The sequence below is a fragment of the Halichoerus grypus genome, chromosome 11 (genome assembly GCF_964656455.1).
Source record: "Halichoerus grypus chromosome 11, mHalGry1.hap1.1, whole genome shotgun sequence".
NCBI classification, from domain to species: Eukaryota; Metazoa; Chordata; class Mammalia; order Carnivora; family Phocidae; genus Halichoerus; species Halichoerus grypus.
In genome coordinates this window covers 73,982,355-73,997,531 of record NC_135722.1, presented here as the reverse complement: position 1 = coordinate 73,997,531, position 15,177 = coordinate 73,982,355, and the positions used below count along the sequence as shown (strand labels likewise).

Below are 15,177 nucleotides of genomic sequence, written 5' to 3'. Positions count from 1 at the left end.
TCCATTTCTTTGAAGAAAGTGGATGGTATTTTGATGGGGATTGCATTGAATGTGTAGATTGCTCTAGGTAGCATTGACATCTTCACAATATTTGTTCTTCCAATCCATGAGCATGGAACGTTTTTCCATTTCTTTGTGTCTTCCTCAATTTCTTTCATGAGTATTTTATAGTTTTCTGAGTACAGATCCTTTGCCTCTTTGGTTAGATTTATTCCTAGGTATCTTATGGTTTTGGGTGCAATTGTAAATGGGATCGACTCCTTAATTTCTCTTTCTTCTGACTTGTTGTTGGTGTATAGGAATGCCACTGACTTCTGTGCATTGATTTTATATCCTGCCACTTGACTGAATTCCTGTATGAGTTCTAGCAGTTTTGGGGTGGAGTCTTTGGGATTTTCCACATAAAGTATCATATCATCTGCAAAGAGTGAGAGTTTGACTTCTTCTTTGCCAATTTGGATGCCTTTGATTTCTTTTTGTTGTCTGATTGCTGTGGCTAGGACTTCCAATACTATGTTGAATAGCAGTGGTGATAGTGGACATCCCTGCCGCGTTCCTGACCTTAGGGGGAAAGCTCTCAGTTTTTCCCCATTGAGAATGATATTCGCTGTAGGTTTTTCATAGATGGCTTTTATGATATTGAGGTATGTACCCTCTATCCCTATACTCTGAAGAGTTTTGATCAAGAAAGGATGCTGTACTTTGTCAAATGCTTTTTCTGCATCTATTGAGAGGATCATGTGATTCTTGTTTTTTCTTTTGTTAATGTATTGTATCACGTTGATTGATTTGCGGATGTTGAACCAACCTTGCAGCCCAGGGATAAATCCGACTTGGTCGTGGTGAATAATCCTTTTAATGTACTGTTGGATCCTATTGGCTAGTATTTTGGTGAGAATTTTTGCATCCATGTTCATCAGGGATATTGGTCTGTAATTCTCCTTTTTGATGGGGTCTTTGTCTGGTTTTGGGATCAAGGTAATGCTGGCCTCATAAAATGAGTTTGGAAGTTTTCCTTCCATTTCTATTTTTTGGAACAGTTTCAGAAGGATAGGTATTAATTCTTCTTGAAATGTTTGGTAGAATTCCCCTGGGAAGCCATCTGGCCCTGGGCTTTTGTGTTTTGGGAGATTTTTGATGACTGCTTCTATTTCCTTAGTGGTTATAGGTCTGTTCAGGTGTTCTATTTCTTCCTGGTTCAGTTTTGGTAGTTGATACATCTCTAGGAATGCATCCATTACTTCCAGGTTATCTAATTTGTTGGCATAGAGTTGCTCATAATATGTTCTTATAATTGTTTGTATTTCTTTGGTGTTGGTTGTGATTTCTCCTCTTTCATTCATGATTTTGTTGATTTGGGTCATTTCTCTTTTCTTTTTGATAAGTCTGGCCAGGGGCTTATCAATCTTGTTAATTCTTTCAAAGAACCAGCTCCTAGTTTCGTTGATCTGTTCTACTGTTCTTTTGGTTTCTATTTCATTGATTTCTGCTCTGATCTTTATTATTTCTCTTCTCCTGCTGGACTTAGGCTTTATTGGCTGTTCTTTCTCCAGCTCCTTTAGGTGTAGGGTTAGGTTGTGTACTTGAGACCTTTCTTGTTTCTTGAGAAAGGCTTGTATTGCTATATACTTTCCTCTTAGGACTGCCTTTGCTGTATCCCAAAGATTTTGAATAGTTGTGTTTTCATTTTCATTGGTTTCCATGAATTTTTTTAATTCTTCTTTAATTTCCTGGTTGACCCATTCATTCTTCAGTAGGATGCTCTTTAGCCTCCATGTATTTGAGTTCTTTCTGACTTTCCTCTTGTGATTGAGTTCTAGTTTCAAAGCATTGTGGTCTGAAAATAGGCAGGGGATGATCCCAATCTTCTGGTACCGGCTGAGACCTGATTTATGACCTAGGATGTGATCTATTCTGGAGAATGTTCCATGGGCACTAGAGAAGAATGTGTATTCCGTTGCTTTGGGATGGAATGTTCTGAATATGTCTGTGAAGTCCATTTGGTCCAGTGTGTCATTTAAAGTCTTTATTTCCTTGTTGATCTTTTGCTTAGACGATCTGTCCATTTCAGTGAGGGGGGTGTTAAAGTCTCCCACTATTATTGTATTGTTGTCGATGTGTTTCTTTGCTTTTGTTATTAATTGCCTTATATAATTGGCTGCTCCCATGTTAGGGGCATAGATATTTACAATTGTTAGATCTTCTTGTTGGATAGACCCTTTAAGTAGGATATAGTGTCCTTCCTCATCTCTTATTACAGTCTTTGGTTTAAAATCTAATTTGTCTGATATAAGGATTGCCACCCCAGCTTTCTTTTGGTGTCCATTGGCATGGTAAATGGTTTTCCACCCCCTCACTTTCAATCTGGGGGTGTCTTTGGGTCTAAAATGAGTCTCTTGCAGACAGCATATCGATGGGTCTTGTTTTTTAATCCAATCTGATAGCCTGTGTCTTTTGATTGGGGCATTTAGCCCATTTACATTCAGGGTAACTATTGAAAGATAGGAGTTCAGTGCCATTGTATTGCCTGTAAAGTGACTCTTACTGTATATTGTTTGTGTTCCTTTCTGGTCTATGTTGCTTTTAGGCTCTCTCTTTGCTTAGAGGACCCCTTTCAGTATTTGTTGTAGGGCTGGTTTCATGTTTGCAAATTCCTTTAGTTTTTGTTTGTCCTGGAAGCTTTTTATTTCTCCTTCAATTTTCAATGACAGCCTAGCTGGATATAGTATTCTTGGCTGCATATTTTTCTCATTTAGTGCTCTGAATATGTCCTGCCAATCCTTTCTGGCCTGCCAGGTCTCTGTGGATAAGTCTGTTGCCAATCTAATGTTTCTACCATTGTAGGTTACATATCTCTTCTCCCGAGCTGCTTTCAGGATTTTCTCTTTGTCTCTGAGACTCGTAAGTTTTACTATTAGATGTCGGGGTGTTGACCTAATTTTATTGATTTTCAGAGGGGTTCTCTGTGCTTCCTGGATTTTGATGCCTGTTTCCTTCCCCAAATTAGGGAAGTTCTCTGCTATAATTTGCTCCATTATACCTTCTGCACCTCTCTCTCTTTCTTCTTCTTCTGGGATCCCAATTATTCTAATGTTGTTTCGTCTTATGGTATCGTTTATCTCTCGAATTCTGCCCTCGTGATCCAGTAGTTGTTTATCTCTCTTTTTCTCAGCTTCTTTATTTTCCATCATTTGGTCTTCTATCTCACTGATTCTTTCTTCTGCCTCATTTATCCTAGCAGTTAGCGCCCCCATATTTGATTGCACCTCATTAATAGCCTTTTTGATTTCTACTTGGTTCGATTTTAGTTCTTTTACTTCTCCAGAAAGGGTTTCTCTAATAACTTCCATGTTTTTTTCAAGCCCAGCTAGTATCTTTAAAGTGATGATTCTGAACTCTAGATCTGACATTGTACTAATGTCCGTATTGAGTAGGTCCCTGGCAGTCGGTACTACCTCTTGTTCTTTTTGTTGAGGTGATTTTTTCCTTCTTGTCATTTTGTGCAGAGGAGAACAGATTAATGAGAGAACAAAATGCTAGCAGGGTAACAACGTCCCCAGAAAATATACTCTAAACAAATCAGAAAAGACCTGAAGCAGTGGGAAAAGAAAGGGAAAGAGAGAAAAAACAAAAGGAAAGAAAAAAAGAAAAAAGAAAAAGATAAAGATAAAAACAAACAAAAGCAGAACAAAACAAAACAAAACAAAACCAGAATGTGATCAAATATGATCAGGCTGGATTATAGATCAGTGCCACACACTAGATTTTGGGTGTATTTTGGTCTGTTAAAAGAAAGTCCCTCCCAAAATTTTAAAGAAAGAAAAACTTATATATGTACAAAAATAAGGGTTGATATGATGAAGGGATGGAATATGACTCTAAAGATGGAAATTATAAAAAATTTTAAAAAAGGATTTGATAAGTTGTTTGAAAAAAGAAAGAAGAGGATTAAAAAAAAAAAAAAAAGAAAGAAAAAAGGGAGAGAATGTGATCAGGCAGGGGATTAGAAAAAAACCATACACTAGAGATTTAGAGTATATTTTGATCTGTTAGAAGAAACTATCTCAAGATTTTAAAGAGAGAACAACTTATATATATATGCCAAAAATACGGGTAACTACTATGAAGGGATAGAATATGACTTTAAAAATGAAAAATAAAATTTTTTTTTTTTTAAAAAAAGGGATTGATAAGATGTTGGTTGAAAAAGGGAAAAAGAAAAATTCAAAAAAAAAGAAAAAAGGAAAAAAGAAAAAAAGACAGTTAAAAAAAATAATTAACTTTGAAAGACTAAAGAATCATGGTAAAAAAGCCATGAATTCTATGTGCAGTGTTCCCCTAGCGCTGGAGTTCTGCCGTTCTCATTGATCGGTAAACTTGGTCTTGGCTGGCTGTTCTTGCTGATCTTCTGGGGGAGGGGCCTGTTGCCGTGGTTCCCAAATGTCTTTGCCGGAGGCAAAATTGCCCCGCCCTTGCCGGTCCGGGCTGAGTAATCTGCTCGGGTTTGCTCTCCGGAGCTTTTGTTCCCTGCAAGCTTTCCGTACAGCTTTGGAGGCGGAGAGTGAAAATGGCGGCCTCCCAGTCTCCAACCCGGAGGAGCCGAGAACTCGGGGTCCGCTCCTCAGCGAGCCCCCAGAGAAAAGCAGTCAGTCATTCCCGTCTCCCCGGTCTCCGGCCACACTCCGCGCTCACCCGGCCTGTGACCGCGCCTTTCTATCTGGCACCCGACCCCGGGTGGAGTCTCCAAACCCAGCAGATCCCCGCGGTGCACTCCCACACCTCTCCTCCCGGGGGAAGAAGGTGAGTCTCCCCGGATCTGCCGCTTGTTGGGTCCCTGCTGGAGGAGCAGTGGCCCGACTGTGCCGCGGATCACGGTTTATAGCAACCCCGAGCTGAGAGCCCGCGCCTGGGCTCCGTCTCTGCAGCCGGCTTCCCCGCTCCGATACCTGGGAGCTCTGCCGCACTCAGGCACCCCCGGTCTTTCTGTGACCCCGAGGGTCCTGAGACCACACTGTCCCGCGAGGGTTCCACCCCCCACTTCGCCACCAGAGTGACGTCCCTCAGCGGAGCAGACTTCTAAAAGTTCCGATTTTGTGCTCCGTGGCTCTATCACTTGCCAGAAGCGGCCGATGGAGGCCCCTCCCCCGCCGTCTATCCTCCCGAATATCGCCTCGGATTCACTTCTCCGCACGTCCTACCTTCCAGAAAGTGGTCGCTTTTCTGTTCAGAGAGTTGTTGCTCTTCTTTTCTTTGATCTCCTGTTGAGTTTGTAGGTGTTCAGAATGGTTTGATCCCTATCCAGCTGAATTCCTGAGAGGAGACGAAATCCAGGTCTCCTACTCCTCCGCCATCTTGCTCCGCCCCCCACTGCTTGCCTTTTAACACCATACTGAGGGAGTGACTGAAATCTGACTCTCCCATTTGAATCTTGGATCAAATGGCGTGCAGATGGCTCCACATAAAAGCAGGAAGGCTGACAAAATGAAAGGCTTAAGAGGGTAATATCTGGTACTTACGCTGATCTTACATACATAAAATATACTTGTATATACAATGAAATCAGATATCCCTATATTTATGGGGGGTTTTTTACTTCTATTTTTTAGATAAAGATAACTATGTAATTGTGAGAATCATCCAAAGAGCCATTTCAATAACTACAACAAGCTATTGTAAAACAAAAGAACCAATACCTTTTTAAAATTAATTTCCACTTTACTTAATGTCTTTTCAAAAACAAGCTCCAGATCACAAAAGCACACATATTAGTCCCATAGAGAAATAGACTTCACTCATCCACTTTATGTAATCTTGTGTAAATTTATCCGAACCTAACTTCTTTACCTGTAAAGTAATAACTATTTACAATACCCAAATCTTGAATGTGAAAAAGTTGATAGGGCAAATAATCTGTTTTTTTCCACTATAATTAAAGGACATAAAAAAATAAAAGCCAAACCACCTACAGTTTTTAAAAAATCAAAAACATGGTTTTTGAAACAACTAAAATCAATTAAGACAATTGGTAAAAACTGAATACAGACTGAATATTAGATATCAGGAATATGAGTACTGTGCTTTTAAAAAAAGTAATTATATATCAGAGTTACATACTAAAGAATGGGTAAAATGATATCTAGGATTATTTTTAAATACTCCAGACATACTCATGTGTTACCTGTAAGCTTAAAAATTAAGTTTAAACAAATGAAATTTTGACCTGCATTGAATTCTAGTAGTAAAGAAGAAGTATGATAACCTAGTTCTTCTCAACACTCAAAGTAACTCACCTCAAAAAGAGTTGGAGGTGGTGGTGGCAGACTTGTAATTTTGGCCGATCTCTCTTTTTCCACAAGCAGTGCTTCCTTTCGAGCTGTTATATGCCTTGAAAAACAAGAGATGTCCTAAATTAATCTCTCAGGTAATGTTAGAACACAACCCTCATGGTCTAAAATATAAAAGCCACAGGATCTCAAGAAATCCTCCAATCTGATCCCACAGGCTCAATATGCTGTTTAATAAACAATCTATACACACTGGACACGTAAGAAAATGCATACCAAGAGGTGTATCTTTAAAGACATAAAGCCCTATGGTGAAACTGACCCAACAAACATCTAATATTTCTTCATTTACAATAGTGTAGATTAAAAACCAGAAATGTTGATAAAGATGGGGGTCACTGTATAAAATGAGCACTGTTGACTAGTAACAGGCTCCATCATCTTTACAACATGCAAAAATGATTTGCCACGAGTCTAAACCTCTTTTCATGTTAATTGCACTGATTTTTCTTTTTTTTACATCAGAGGCAGACAGATTCTGGGGGACATGTATTTTGAACTAGCCATACATTTCTCCAGAAACTAAGTAATTGTCAAACTTATATGAGAAGAGAAAGTTCATGGGTTACTTTGTGCACCGAGGTAAACCGCACCTCCACTGCATTATTTTTAAACCAAGTTTAACACACCAATGGATATACCATATGACTTATATTTAATATCTGCTTAAACAGTACCCAATGTACTCTCTACTTCTAGCCATATCAAGTTTCAGTGGAAAATGTGGTAAATTTGATTATTACTTTACCAGGTTTTTTGTTTCACTAGTTCTTCTTTTTTATTTTTCTGTAATTTCAGAGCTTCTTTATGCCTCATTTCTGCTTTTCTTCTTCTTTCTGCTGCCCGCCGTGCCAGAGCATTTAAATCAGGTTCCTAAAAATATATATTACTTAAAATGTTATGTTAAACAAGATTAAAATGCCAACCATATAAGTAATATGGATGGTTCTCCAGTCAGGGCAAAATCATGAAGGTACTCAAATGACTGAAGTTTGGGAAACGGTGCGCTAAAGCAAAAAGTTAATGGTGGCATAAATAAAACTATAAATATCAGATGTCACAACCTAAGGCTATTACTAAAAACACAGATTAGATTAAACCCAGGGAGCAAGAACATATTTCATTGTCACATGCTTTAAAGATATTTATTTTCCTCACTAATTATTTGATATCAAAGACCTGCCTTCTCTGGAACCAGGTTACTTATTTTGTGCGACTATCTCTGGGACCAGAATCTAGTGTTTCCCAACCATAACTCACAATAAACAAAACATGGTCAGGGAACAGTGTTAAAGTTCTACTTTGCCTTTTTGAAAGTCATCAAAGAATTTTTACTATTTGTGAATGAAATATAAGTGTATACACAACATTCAACTATACATGTCTTAGAGGTATGAAGAATCATAATAAAATGGGAAATCTGAATTCACCCCAACGAATCTGTCCAAAATGCTTGAAATAATCAACAACTGATTCAGAAGGTTATTTTATTTACCCAGACAGTTAAGGACTAGAAGAGAATAATTCCAATTTAAACACCATATGAAGACAGATTTTACTTGATGTGACTCTTACTAGGAGATGCATCTAGCAGCATTACTGAAATACATTAATATACAAAAAAGTTGAGGCAGGTCTGCCAGGGCAGCCCCAACACGGAGCACCCCGGGAACCCCAGCCTGCTCCAGTTTAGTCACCTTGCCAGTACAGCCCCAGCAGGGAGCACCTGAGACCCCTGGTCCATGCCCGAGCCCACTCTAGTTGTCCCATCAGGCTGGTCCCTCAGTGCAGCACACCTGGCCCACACTGTAGCAGCTCCAGCTGGCTAGCCAGCGCTACCAGGCACACTCAGTCTACACTGGGGACATTCCTACATAAGGCCACTCCCTCAAGACCAGGAGAAGGAGCTGTTTCACCTAATTCCCAGAAACAGACACAAAAAGTCAGACAAAATGGGGAGACAGAGGAATATGTTCCAAATGAAAGAACAAGGCAAAACTACAAAAAAAGAACTGAACAAAATGGAGATAGGCAATATACCTGGTAAGGAGTTAAAAGTAATGGTGAGAAAGATGCTCACCAGATTTAAGAGTGGATGAATTCAGTGAGAACTTAAAGAGAGAGAAAATATAAAAAAGAACCAATCAGTTGAAGAATACAGTAACTGAAATGAAAAATACACTAGAGGGAATCAACAGTAAGTTAAACGATGCAGAAGAATGAATCAGTGAGCTGGAAAACAGGGCAGTGGGAAGCACCCAAGCTAAACAGCAAAAATAAAAAATAATAATTCAAAAAATGAGAATAGGTTAAGGGACCTGAGACACCATCAAGTGTAACAGCATTCACATTATAGGGAACCCAGAGGAGACTAAAGGGGCAGAAAACGTATTTGAAGAAACAACAGCTGAAAACTTTCCTAACCTAGGGAACTAAACAGACTTCCAGGTCCAGGAAGCACAGAGAACACCAAATAACATGAAACCAAGGAGGCACACACCAGGACAAATAATTAAAATGTCAACAATTAAATCATCACCATGAAACCAGCCTTACAAGTAATGTTAAAGGGACTTAAGTGGAAAAGAAAAGCTGTAACTAGAAGTGAGAAAACTATGAAAGGAAAAAATTCCAAATATATTGTAAAGGTAGTAGATTAATCATTTATAAAGCTAGTATGAAGATTAAAGGATAAAAGTAGTAACATCAATTATATCTACAATAATTAGTTAAGGGACACACAAAATAAAAAATGTAAAATACTATATCACATACATAAAACGTGAAAGGGGGTAATAAAAATGTAGTGCTTTTAGAATGTGTTCAAACTTAAGCAACCATCAACTTAATACAGACTGCTATATACATAGGACACTATATATGAACCTGATAACCACAAACCAAAAACCTGTAATAGACACACAAAGAGAAAGAAATCCAAGCATTAACACTAAAGAAAGTCATCAAAGGACAAAGAGAGCAAGAGAAGAGGAAAGGAACACAGAACTACAAAAACAACCAGAAAACAACAAAATGGCAAAGTATGTATCTATTAATATAATTTCTTTAAATGTAAATGAACTAAATGTTCCAATAAAAAAAAGGGGGCGAATGAATGGATAAAAACCATGACCCATCTACATGCTGCCTACAAGAGACCAACTCTGGACCTAAAGACACATACAGACTGAAAGTCAAGGGCTGGAAAAAGATACTCTATACAAATGGAAGTTTAAAAAAAAAAAAAAAGCACCAGGGTAACAATACCTATTACCAGACAAAACAGACTTTAAAAACAGACTATACTAAGAGACAAAGAAAGGCACTACATAATAAAAAGGGATCAATTCAACAAGAGGCTATAACAATTGTAAATATCTAGGCACCTAACATAGGAACACCTAAATATATAAAGCAAATATTAACAGACATAAAGAGGAAAAAGTGACAGTAATACAGTAATAGTAGGGGACTTTAACAGCCACTTACATCCACAGATCATTCAGACAGATGGACTTAAAATATATAGAGTTATATTACATCCAAAAAAATTAAAATTGCAGAATACATATTCTTTTCAAGTGCACATGGAACATCCCCCAGGACAGATCACATGTTAGGCCACAAAACAGTCAATAAATTTAAGAAGTCAAATCATATCAAGCGCTTTTCCAACTACAACAGTATGGAACTAGAAATCAATTACAAGAAAAAAACTGAAAAAAACAAAACAAAAAACACAAACCCAAACAAATGGAGAATAAATAACATGCTATTAAACAACAGATGGGTAACAAAGAAATCAAAGAAGAAATAAAATATGTAGATACAAATGAAAATGGAAACACAATGCTTCAAATTCTTTGGGATGTAGCAAAAGCAGTTCTAAGAGGCACGTTTATAGCAATACAGGCCTCTCTCAAGAAACAAGAAAAATCTCAAATAAATAACCAAACTTACACCTAAAGGAACTAAAAAACAAGAAGCAGCAAAGCCCAAAGTTAGTAAAAGTTAGGAAATAAAGATAAGGGTGGAAATAAATAAAAAATAGATTAAAAAAAAAACAAACAAGATCAATGAAACTAAGCTGGTTTTTTGAAAAGAGACATAGTTGAGAAACATTTTGCTAGACTCATCAAGAAAAAAGAAAGATCATTCAAATAAAATTTGAAAGAGAAGTTACACCACAGAAAAACAAAGGATTAGAAGAGACTACTATGAAAAATGAACTGGACAACCTAGAAAAAAATGGATAAATTCCCAGAAACAATCTTCCAAGACTGAATCAGGAAGAAATAGAAAATATGAATAGACTGATGACTAGTAATAAAACTGAATCAGTATTCATAAAACTCCCAACAAATAAAGGTTCCAGGACCAGATGACTTCCAGTGAATTCTACAAAACATTTAAAAAAGAGTTAATACTGACCCCTTCTCAAACTATTCCATTAAATAGAAGAGGGAGGAATGCTTCCTCATTCTACAAGGCCAGCATAACCCTGATACCACAATCAGACAAAAACTGCAGAAAAAGAAAATCACATCCATTTATCCTTGATGAACACAGATGCAAAAATCCTCAACAAAATATCAGCAAACCGAATTCAGCAATACATTAAAAGGATCATTCACCATAATCAAGTAGGATTTATTCCAGGAATGCAAGGATGGTTCAAAAACCACAACTCAATTAATGTGATATACCACATTAACAAAACAAAGGGCAAAAACCATATGATCAATTTCAATAGAAACAGGTAAAGCATCTGACAAAAATCAACACCCATTCATGATAAAAACTCTCAACAAAACAGGCTCAGAGGGAACATATCTCAACATAATAAAGACCATTTATGAGAAACCCACAGCTAACATCATACTCAATGGTGAAAAGTTGAAAGCTCTTCCTCTAAGATCAGAAACAAGACAAGGATGTCTATTCTATTATTCAACATAGTACTAGAATTCCTAGGCACGGAAATCACACAAGAAATAAAAGGCATCCAAACTGGAAAGGAAGAGATAAAACTGTCACTATTTGCAGATGACATAGTTTCACATATAGGAAAACCTGAAGACTCCATCAAAAAGCTATTACAATAAATGAACTCAGTAAAGTTGCAGGACACAAAATACATATAAATCTGTTGCATTTCTATACATTAATAACAAAGTAGCAGTAAAAGAAATTAAGAAAACAATCCCATTTACAATTACATAACAAAGAATAAAATACTTATGAATAAATTTAACTGAGGTGAAAAGACCTGTACTCTGAAAATTAAAAAACACTGATGAAAGAAATTGAAGATGACACAAATAAATGGAAAGATATTCAATGTTCACAGATTGGAAGAATTGTTAAAATGTCCATACCACCCAAAGCAATCTATGGAGCCAATGCAATCCCTATTAAAATATCAATAGTATTTTCCACAGAACTAGAATAATCCTAAAATCTGCATGGAACCACAAAGACCCCAAATAGCCAAAGCAATCTTAAGAAAGAAGAACAAAACTGGAGGCATCACACTTGCTGATTTCAATCTGTATTACAAAGCTGTAGTAATCAAAACAGTATGGCACTAGCACAAAAACAGACATATAGATCAATGGGAACAGAATGGAGAGCCCAGAAATAAACCCACGTTTAAATGGTCAATTAATCTGTGACAAAAGAGGCAAGAATATAAAATGGAGAAAAGACAGCCTCTTCAATACATAGTGTTGGAAAAAATGGACACTTTCTTATACCATAAACAAAAATTAACCCCAAATGGATTAAAGACCTAAGCATAAGACCTGAAACCATTAAACTCCGAAAAGAAAACGTAAGTAGTAATTTCTTGGAAATCAGTCTTAGCATTATTTTTCTGGATTTGTCTCCTCAGGCAAGGGGAAAAAAAGCAAAAATAAACAATTGGGACTAAACTAAAAAGCTTTGTTACAATAAAGGAGACCATCAAAAAAAGCAACCTACTGAATGGGAGAAGGTATCTGTAAATGATGTATTAGATAAGGCCTTAATATACAAGATATATAAATAACTCATATAACTCAAAACAACAAAGATCAAATCTAATTTAAAAATGGGCAGAGGATGGGGCGCCTGGGCGGCTCAGTTGTTAAGCATCTGCCTTCGGCTCAGGTCATGATCCCAGGGTCCTGGGATCGAGCCCTGCATCGGGCTCCTTGCTCAGCGGGAAGCCTGCTTCTCCCTCTCCCACACCCCCTGCTTGTGTTCCCTCTCTCGCTATGTCTCTCTCTGTCAAATAAATAAATAAATAAAATCTTTAAAAAAGTAAAAAAAAATAAAATAAAAATGGGCAGAGGATCAGAATAGTTTTCCAAAGAAGACATATGGCTGGCCAAAAGACACATGAAAAGATGCTCAACATCACTAATTAGGGGAATGCAAATCAAAACCACAATGAGATATCACCTCACACCAGTCAGAATGGCTAGTATCAAAAAGAAATAGTGTTGGTGAGGATATAGAGAAAAGGGAATCCTTACGCAGTGCTGGTGGAAATGTAATTTGGTGCAGCCACTGTGGAAAACAGTAGAGGTTCTTCAAAAAATTAAAAATAAAAATACCAAATGGTCCAGTAATTCTAATGCTGGGTATTTACCCGAAGAAAATGAAGACACTAATTTGAAAAGATATATGCACCCCCATATTTTTAACATTTTATTTATTTATTTGAGGGGGGAAAGGGCCAAGGCAGAGGGAAAAGCAGACTCCCCACTGAGCAGGAAGCCTGAAGAAGCAGAAGCGGGAAGAAGCAGGAAGCAGCAAAAGCGGGAAGCAGGGCTTGATCCCAGGATCCTGGGATCATGACCTGAGCCAAAGGCAGCCGCTTAACCGACTGAACCACCCAGGCGCCCCTGCACTCCCATGTTTATTGCAGCATTATTTACAATAGCCAAATTACAGAAGCAGTCCAAGAGTCCATCGACAGATACAGAGATGAAGAAGATATGGTGTATATATACAATGGAGTATCACTCAGTCATAAAAAAAATAAGATCTTGCCATCTGTGACAGTATGGATGGAGTTTACAGGTAATATGCTAAGTAAAATAATTCAGACAGAGAAAGACAAATACCTTATGATTTCACTTGTAAAAAACAAATGAACAAACAAAAAAACAGAAATCGACTAATAAACACAGAGAACAAACTGGTGGTTGCCAGAGGTGAGTGAGTGGGGGATGAGTGAAATAGGTGATTAAGAGGTACAAACTTCTCACTATGAAATACATAAGTCACAGGAATGAAAAGTACAGCATAGGGAATATAGTCAATATTATTGTAATAACTTTGTATGTTGACAGCTGGTAACTACATTTATCAGGATAAGCATTGCATAATGTATGTAATTGCTGAATCACTATGTTGTATACCTGAAACTAATATAATACTGAATGTGAACTACAATTTAAAAAAAATAATCGTAGAAAACAAAGTAGTTCAGGCTGGCCAAAACCAATTCTATACATGCATGTATACTATAAACAATTTACTTTTTACCAATACCACTACCAGACAGGTAGTCAAATAAGCATTCACTTACATTTTCTTTGGCCTGTTGGTGTCCCTCTCCCATACTTCTTAAACTTGCCAAATACAGCTTTTCCAAGTTCTTTATTTTCTGAGTTTGTGATTCTTTCCATTCTGTCCTTAGTTCCTCTGCCAATCGAGTTAACTGCTGATTTCTCCTCTGTTTTATGTCTTCTCTTATCTGTAAAGCGATACCCCTTTCTTGTTCTCGAACCTAAAGAATGCATATTTAACAGATTATATGAAAAGAGGCTTACTTCAAGTTTTTTGAAAAGCTATTTGGAAATAGGAACTTCAATGAATTCTCCTCAGGTATATCACACTTGATCTTAGCCAAAAGGCCGAGAAGCGATATCTCCTCAGGTATATCAATTCTCCTGAATATCCATATTAGATAAGGCCTCTGTAAAGCGGAAAATCCAGTGACGTAAAAAAGTTAAAACCTCAAGACTACTTCTAAAGTTCTCTAACTTATTAGCTATTATCTTCTCCCCAATCCAAGCACTAACAGGACTACCATTATCATTTTCATAACTGGTAAGAGGTTAAAATGGTAAAGATGTTCAATAAAATTTATAGCCCAGGGGTGCCTGGGTGGCTCAGTCGGTTAAGCGGCTGCCTTTGGCTCAGGTCATGATCCTGGAGTCCCAGGATGGAGCCCTGCTTTGGGCTCCCGGCTCAGCAGGGAGTCTGCTTCTCCCTCTCCCTCTGCCCCTCCCCCCACTCGTGTTCTCTCTCTCCCTTGCTCACTCTCTCAAATAAATAAAATCTTAAAAAAAAAAAAAAGTAAAAAAGAATAAAATTTATAGCCCAGGTGAGTATAGAGCCAGATGAGAAGTCCATATTTGTGGTACATCACCCCAATTTCAGATAGAATGGCACCTAAAAACATGCTTCACAAGGGCTTAACTATCTTACTCTGAAAAGACTTCTAGAAAATAATCTACAATTTCTTAAATAAATGTTACAGCAGCTTATAATCTTTCCATTAAGTCTTCTTCAAAGCCATTCTAATCTTCCTACTCTAATCTTCATCAGTAACATATAGTTTGAAAAATGTTTAAAGAACCATTTTCCAGTAATTATAGAGTCAAATAATCCCTATCTCAAACTTCATCTATTTACCATTTCAGCCTATTTTTTCAAATTTTCCTAAACTAGTTAATACACAAGAACCAGGGCTCTTAAACAGCCAGAAAAGGGTTTTAAATGCAACATTCAGAACTCTCTACTGTAAAAAACACTAATACTTTGGGGAAGACAAAGA

General features: G+C 37.3%; 1 protein-coding gene across 10 annotated transcripts in view; it reads right to left on the bottom strand.

Moving 5' to 3' along the window:
• The window catches only part of CEP295 (centrosomal protein 295), a 61,281-nt gene that overhangs the window by 41,914 nt on the left and 4,190 nt on the right, over positions 1-15,177 (bottom strand). For all 10 annotated transcript variants that reach the window (XR_013442519.1, XM_078058691.1, XM_078058693.1 and 7 more), the window contains exons 3-5: positions 13,924-14,124; positions 7,093-7,217; positions 6,291-6,384 (exon numbers count right to left, since the gene is read on the bottom strand). Coding sequence is in view for 9 of the 10 variants with exons in the window: in XM_078058691.1 (XP_077914817.1) it covers positions 6,291-6,384; positions 7,093-7,217; positions 13,924-14,124 (420 nt within the window). In the remaining variant the exon portion in view is untranslated. The remainder of the gene's footprint in view (positions 1-6,290; positions 6,385-7,092; positions 7,218-13,923; positions 14,125-15,177) is intronic.